We start from the raw sequence: 7,227 nt of genomic DNA on the forward strand, positions 1-7,227 counted from the left end.
AGGAAACACATTATCATTGTACTGGTATATGCACAAATGTTTGTCCACTTAAAATAAAACTTCAAGAGTTTCATTATTTTGCTCCATTTTCATGATGACTGAGTGATTCTGATGAGGAGAGACCAAAGGCACTTTATTGTGATATTCACACCGACATGTTCCTAAGACACATGGGAACGGTTTTAAATTGTGAACAAAATGCAAATATCCTTTAAGACAGTAAATAGGAAGTGGTGGGAAGTGCAAAACACATAACTCCTGTATTTATATATTTATTCCTATCTTCTTGTTTATGAGAAATGTCCTTTAAGAGCTTCTTGGGAAACAGCCGCCCACCTCCACCGTCACAGGCCATCCCTCATAAACGTTGCTTGTGTCGTCATTAGCAACTCGCTGACAAATGAACACCCGAGAAGACGTTCAGTTGTCAAAGCTGTCTCTTTCCACGTGCAGAAATAGAACAAACGAGGGCAAGGTCACTGACCTTCTCGAAGGAGCTTCTGTTTCCTGTCCCGCCTCTTCCTGCAAACACCCAGTTGTCGCGGTAACTTACGGACTTGATCAAAGCGCTGCCCATCCCGACAAAAATCTCCCTCATTTCGTTTGTCATCCTGCCGCCGAGAAGTGAAAGGGGAAAAAAAATGAAAGGTAATTTTTGCGGAGCAGGAAATCATTTTAGCAGATGTACATCTGGGAATTGGACCTACTTTGTTGTCACGTCGTCGAAGGAGGCCACAATGACAATCTCTCCAGGTTTAATCTCTTTTAGGTACGCCAAGATGTCCTCTGGGACTTTGGCAGCCGAGGAAGTCATAGTACATTTTTAAAAAATGTAAGTAAATCTTTGTAAAAATGATTTATAACACTTCGCTACCTCCATCGTTCATATTCAGATAGCCACATCTGTCCACAGCTCCGTTCTCACCTAAGATGAAACAAACAAACATGCACCTTTATCATCTTCTGCGGCTTGTTTTCATCATCACATCATCTTCCTTGAGAGCAGATAACAGTTGGTCCAATTAAAAAAAAACACATTAAGTTTCTCATTTTTCATCCCACATTTGTCGCCCGTTACTTCTATGCATCAAAAGCCATTTTGCTGATAGAGAAAACATGTCTACAGGAGTAAGTTAACAAAGTAGAAATTACTGAGGAAAATATATTGGAAGTTGAATTCAGTGGAGCACTAAAAAAAAAGAAAAAAAAAGAAAAACACTCAGGACTCTATTTTCACATGGTCTAACTGTGTGCAGAGGCGGGTGTTGGTAATTTCGTGGACCAGGACACACTAGCGCATTTAAAAGCGGGACGTTTGCGTTGCTGTAGGCGTGATCATAGCCAACTTCAATCCTGTCCAATCAAAGTGGCTTTTCTCACTCCCTTTAAATGCACCTTGCTAGAAGCGCACTGACAGTCTTTGACATGGCAGAAGAAGAAACTGATTTGCTCGTGCCCGCGAGGTCGAACCCACAAAATAAAGAGCAAATTGTGAAAATGAACATATGATGTACATTACATATGACCTATTAAGTGTATTGAGTTAATTGTATTATGAGTTAAAAGTAATAGTAAAAAAAAAAAAAAAAAAAAAAGGTAAAAAAATTTTTTCCCACTCACTGTTTACAACAACAATGTTGAGCCCAGGTCCCACATTGTTCAGTACATGGCTCATGATGCTGCAGACATATAGTACATAAAAAGCATTAAACTTCACAGGGGAGCCATACATTTCCTGAAAGGGTTCTTGCGTACAGGTGACTTACATTTTCCCATCAAAACAGATCTTGGGCCCGACAACATTAGCTGCTCCACTGCGCACGTGGATTGCAAAGTGATCGGGTGGGCACCTTTTGGAGAGGTTGCACTCCGGTGAAGGCAAAGGCGTTACTGCAAGGTTATTGTATTAATTGCAACAAAAAAAAAAAAAAGCACAATTTTATGAGAATAGTTAAAATTTTATGAGGGAAAAGGCCATAATTATGAGAATACAGATGAGATATAACAATACTTATTTTGTGAGAAAATATTTTTACTGTATAAAATGACTGAATACTGTAGTCATAATGTGTGAAAGAAATCACAATTTTATTCAAATAGATGAAATACGAGAAAATAGTCATAATTCTGAAAATGAAGTTCAAATGTGGCAGAAGAGGGTTTGAATATTGCCGTTTTTACAAGTCATAACTTTTCGGGAGAAAGACAAGAGACAATTATTAAAATAGTTGCAATCTATTGATCTATTGATAAAACAAAAAACCAAAAATGTCCCTGAAAAAGATACGAGAAGAAAGTCGTAATTTAGTTTTTACGACAGTAGTTGAACTATGAAGAAAAAGTCAAATTTATGAGAATAGCGTCTGAATATTAGAAGCTAGAATCTAGCCATTTTATTAAAAGTTGTCATTTTGCAATCTTTAGTCTTTTTCCCAAAAAGGTGTAATGCTACTAGGATAAAGTTGCTACTTTACAAGAAATAAAATCAGTTATATGAGACTAAAGTTAAATGACATGAATTTCCTTCATTACAGATTTTCTTGAACAACAAAAAAGGTGCAACTTTGTTCGGAAAATGTGCTTTTACAAGGACAGCTGAGGAAAAAGTGTCAAAAATATCTAAGCTACATAATGCTCACTTGGTTGGAATTTTGGTTTGAATTGCACAGCAATTTTCGTCCCTGCAAAAAAACAAACAAATTTGAAACACCATCAATACATTACGGTGTGACAATATACTTTGTAATAGGTCAATATCGCCAAAAATGTCCACCCTGTCAGCGAGGTCACATATTTTGCTGTTTGGATCCTTTTATTTTTGCTTGCAGTGAAGTGAATTTCTAACAAAATGTGTGGGAGCTTGACCAATATGCATTTCTAACATCTACCTAATACAATGAATATGAAGTTCAAGGTAAAATGTCCATTTTTCTTCTGGTATAATGGGCAAGTCTCAAAGGCACCTTATGGTGATATTGACTTTTATGTGACTGAAAAATCTCCAAAGGCAGCTCACTGAAAAAGTCTCTTGCTCTCTGCTGTACGGAGTCGTTCAAGATGGCCCATGTTACCACAAGAACAACAATTACAGCAGCGTGGGGAGCAACTGTCAACCACAAAGAGCAAGAGAACAGAAGTAATGCAGCATGTGGGCCATGAAATGTACATCACCAGCAAGCAAAATCTCACCTCGATGCCTCATCATGTCTCCAACAAATGAGTCTGTACTGCTCCTGATGTATTATTTGCTGTCAACAGCACAGCTGGTTGGTGTCATGTCATCTGTTCAGTCTGCCTCGCCACGCATATGCATGCGAAGGACCTTTGGATATGCAACAGCGCTTGTCCTTGTGTTGCCGGTGCGAGCAGGATGTGACATTGTACGTGCACACACCTACAGTGAACTAGACGATCAAGTTTCTCCTACTCGCTATGTCAAATATGGGACAGCATCCATTCACAGGTTATACAGCTTAAAGCAAACAATAGCCGGAGCCTTCCTCTGTCATAAAATAAAGGATGGGGAAATGCTTCTTTACTTACCGTGCATGTTTCTGTCTTTGGGTTATGTCACGCAGAAATTGTATTTGTGCAAGCCATTTGCCCCACAAAATCATATTTTTGTAGTCTATTAAATAAGTTGATATTTTATATCTAATAAAAGCTTGAATAGAGAACAATGACTTAATCTGGAGCTGTAATACATTATTTGTTGAGTACACATTGTTCAGTTATAACACAGTGCTGTCACTGCATTAATCAGAGATATCGATATGCAGTGGTAGGAAGCAGCATGATTAGCCAAAGATTTTAGAATTAAATGCAATACACTTTGGTAATTTAATTGTATCTTACCTTTGTACATTTCTTTGGAGGGTAGTTTCAATTGTGTGAAGTTATTTAATGTAGAATAACTTGTACAATGGATATCAAAAGTCTACACACCCCTATCAAATGTCCATAGATCAAGATATTTGGTGCGACTTTCTACTTGTCCTATTAGAGGTCAAAACCTTTTTCACCTAAAACATTCACAACTCAGTTGAGAAAAAAACACATCTTTCAGAGAGGGGAAGTAAAAAAATAAACTGAACACCCTCTAACACTGTAACTGGGGTAACTTTGATGACTGTCTCCACTGTGTCCCTTGGTATATAAACTCATTCGCTGCCATTGACAGGTAGCTACTGTATAGTATGCTACGAGTATCAAACTGGGAGGGCTTGCAGTGAACAAGTTAATGCCACGGAAATTATTTTGTTCCCTTCTCCTTACAAATATTTTTGCACAATGAGATAATGCTGATGCTCTGGAAGCACTCTGCAGACCATGGCTTGTACTGTAACGTGACTAGAAAAAATGTCAGGAAAAGCCGACTAGAAAATCTGAATTTCTATTTGGGGTTAATCAGAGGCACTTTGACTGGCGATCAGTTCAGGGTGTACCCGCTTTGGGCCCAAAGTCAGCTGGGATAGACTCCAGCTCACCCGCAACATTAATAAGGACAAGTGGTATAGGAAATGGATGGCTGGAAGTCACTATGAGGATTGAAATAAGACGCAAAAAACATTTTAATTGTCACGATTGTTTTTAAGTCATTATTTTGGGAGAGAAAATAGTTGAAATATGAGAAAAAGGTTTTAGGAACATTTTTATTTTACAAGTTGAAATATAACAACAAAAATGATTTATTTATGAATAGTCATTACAAATTGTGGCTGGGGCATCTGATTCGGATGGCTCCCGGACGGCACCTTGGTGAGGCGTTCCGGGCACATCCCACCGGAGGGAGAAAATCTTGTAGTTCTAGTGGCAAAATTTCATGATCAAAGTCTTTTTTTTTTCCCAAGAGCATCCAGACAGCTGTGTGTGCTACACAAAAGCCTGAAAGTAGCAGAGTGAAAAAGGTTTAATTATCACACCTCGTATGTCGGTTTAAAAGAAAACTTTGTTCCTTCGCAATGTTACAAAGGTCGTTTCCTTTTCATTGTGGCCCTTATACGTCCTTGTATGAAATTGATAGTGTTCTTGCCTCCACAGAAAATTGTAATGTTGAGCTACAAAGTATTTTTTCCCCTGGACATATAACAATAATCCCTCACAATTTTAAAGGATTGAAATTCTTTTTTAAAAAAAAGCCTTCAATATTGACCTTTTGTTGGTGTGAATCAGTTACTGTTCAAAAAACCCAATGGGATTATCTCTGAAGGAGACATTCATCTGTAATGGCTTAAGAAGCCAGGATAAGAAATACCGTGGACAGCAAGGTTGTACCTAAAACGTTAAAATATCATTTTGTCATGATTTAAGGTATGAAAAAAAATACTCAACATCTCAATGTGCTCACCAAACATCATTTGCCTGCACCAGCAGACTTACTGACAATAATAATAAACAATATGTGACATATGCCTGATGCATACAACTTGACGACAAATATCATCCTACATAACATTATCCATCCACCCATTTTCTGTGGTGTTTGTTCTCATTAGGGATGTAGGCAAGCCGGAGCCTATCCCAGTTTAGTTTGGCTGAGGAGCAGGGTACACCCTTGACTGGTTGCCAGCCAATCACAGGGCACATAAAAAACAAAAAAAACAAAACTATTCGCACTCCATCTGCCATGAACCTAACAAGCATGTTTTTGCCATGTAATCGCCACACAAGAAGGCCGGAGCCGAGATTCAAACCACAACTTCAGAACAGTGATGCAGACTTAATAGCCATCAGGAAACCGCGCCACCCCTCACTGATATAAATTTATTTTAATTACCTCATTAAATACCGTCAAAGGGCATTGGGTCCCTACAACGGCTCTATAAAATCCAAGTTGTTGTTGTTGAGTTAAAAGTGGGGCAGCATGCAGAAGTATAATCTCTTGACTCACCCTCGCAGCCCAAATGAAGTCAAAATAAAACCAAGTATGTGCCGCTTTTATTTTCATGTGCGTGTGGGCAGTGCAAGTGAACGAGAGCAACGACTTGTCTTTGGTGTTGCCAACGTGCAAAGATTTCCCAAAAATGACAGTCAGTCAAAATGCTAAGTATGGTTGGAATGGCAACTTCAACAAGACACAATGAATTTTGAAAATCTTGACGATGAGTTTCGGAGAAATGTAGTTTTTTTTTGTGTCGGGGGGGGGGGGGGGCAATGGTCCTTTTTGGGGAACATTTTTGTGTGATATTGCATAGAGAAAATTTGATAAAAAGAAGCCTCCAAATTAGAGGAAAAGAGGAAAACTGTATAACTTGATTATTTCTCAACCTATTCCATCGACCCTTTCATTTCATCTGCTACTCGGGGAACCCTTTCTCTGATTGGCTGACAAGTTTCAGGTAAAAATATCCACCAGTAAGCTTGTTTTTCAAAAATTCTAAATTGACCTGGCAAAATTACTGTCCCGTCGTCCCGAGCAGTGTGGACAGTATAATAGGTCAGGTGCTTTGGATCAATTGTTTTTTCCTTAGTGTATTTATTATGGAGGATTTTAGAGCCATTTGAAGTGCTCTCATTCAATGTTGTTTTTTTTAAAATAGAAGTTCCATAGATGGCGGCCATGTTTTACATTGCTAAGAGATCAGCGTCGCTGTTTTTAGTGACTTTTCCGACCATTCTCAAAACCTTTTTTTTTTTTTTTTACGTATAGCACCAAGGCGGACTGTGGTTCTCATTTTAGCAACATTCCCTTTTCCTGCACGGTGGAGGGAAGAGAGGAATTTGCCCCTGTAATAACTAAGAACGACTAACAGGGGCAAATCTAGGATCAGAGGTTTATGGGTGCTGGGATTCATTTTAGGGATGCTTCAGCATGCCCAAAAATGGACTAGAAACGCCTATGATTTGGAGCAAACCATTTTGAGGCAATGAGGGGACAGGTTCTGTAGGTATTGTTGTTAAAATTCATGTCTATGTCATTTAACCTGACTGATTATAATGTTTATTTCTTAATCATAAAATATACCATATCTACACAAGTAGCAGCTTATTAAAACAATATTTGAGTATAAATGGTTGTTTGTCTGTATGTACCATGTGGTTGGCTGGCGACCAGTTCACCCGAAGTCCTCTGGGATATGCTCACCAGCTTGCTCACAACCCAAATGTTTACACGTGCTACAGAAGAAAGAATGACATTTAATAGTGGCACAGGACCAGAATGACATGTTTTCCCCTTTAAGCACTGTTATATTGACCATGAATATGTCAGTATTTTACAGTCTCCAT

The 7,227-nt window shown here is 38.5% G+C and overlaps 1 protein-coding gene across 3 annotated transcripts; it reads right to left on the reverse strand.

Annotated features, from left to right (window-relative positions):
• Nucleotides 1-112: 112 nt before the first annotated feature.
• On the reverse strand, nt 113-3,643 carry LOC133483579 (protein FAM3C-like). Of its 3 annotated transcripts, XM_061784987.1 has the most exons (9): nt 3,190-3,643; nt 3,017-3,106; nt 2,640-2,681; nt 1,767-1,890; nt 1,621-1,679; nt 875-925; nt 708-792; nt 485-611; nt 113-393 (listed from the first exon to the last, which is right to left on the reverse strand). In XM_061784987.1, the coding sequence occupies exons 1-9, from the start codon at nt 3,203-3,205 to the stop codon at nt 307-309; spliced, it is 681 nt and encodes a 226-aa protein (XP_061640971.1). In that variant the 5' UTR covers nt 3,206-3,643; the 3' UTR covers nt 113-306. The 3 variants fall into 3 exon arrangements, with proteins under 3 accessions (XP_061640971.1, XP_061640972.1, XP_061640974.1); XM_061784988.1 differs by lacking the exon at nt 3,017-3,106 and having other exon boundaries at nt 3,190-3,639; XM_061784990.1 differs by lacking the exons at nt 2,640-2,681; nt 3,017-3,106 and having other exon boundaries at nt 3,190-3,642.
• Between the last annotated feature and the right edge of the window lie 3,584 nt (nt 3,644-7,227).

This window comes from Phyllopteryx taeniolatus, chromosome 9, assembly GCF_024500385.1.
Source record: "Phyllopteryx taeniolatus isolate TA_2022b chromosome 9, UOR_Ptae_1.2, whole genome shotgun sequence".
Classification (NCBI taxonomy): domain Eukaryota; kingdom Metazoa; phylum Chordata; class Actinopteri; order Syngnathiformes; family Syngnathidae; genus Phyllopteryx; species Phyllopteryx taeniolatus.

Coding starts and splice junctions, on each gene's coding strand:
- LOC133483579 (XM_061784987.1), bottom strand. Junction 1,680..1,766: donor ATCTGTTTTGATGGGAAAAT/GTAAGTCACCTG, acceptor ATATGTCTGCAG/CATCATGAGCCATGTACTGA. Junction 926..1,620: donor CAACATTGTTGTTGTAAACA/GTGAGTGGGAAA, acceptor GTTTCATCTTAG/GTGAGAACGGAGCTGTGGAC.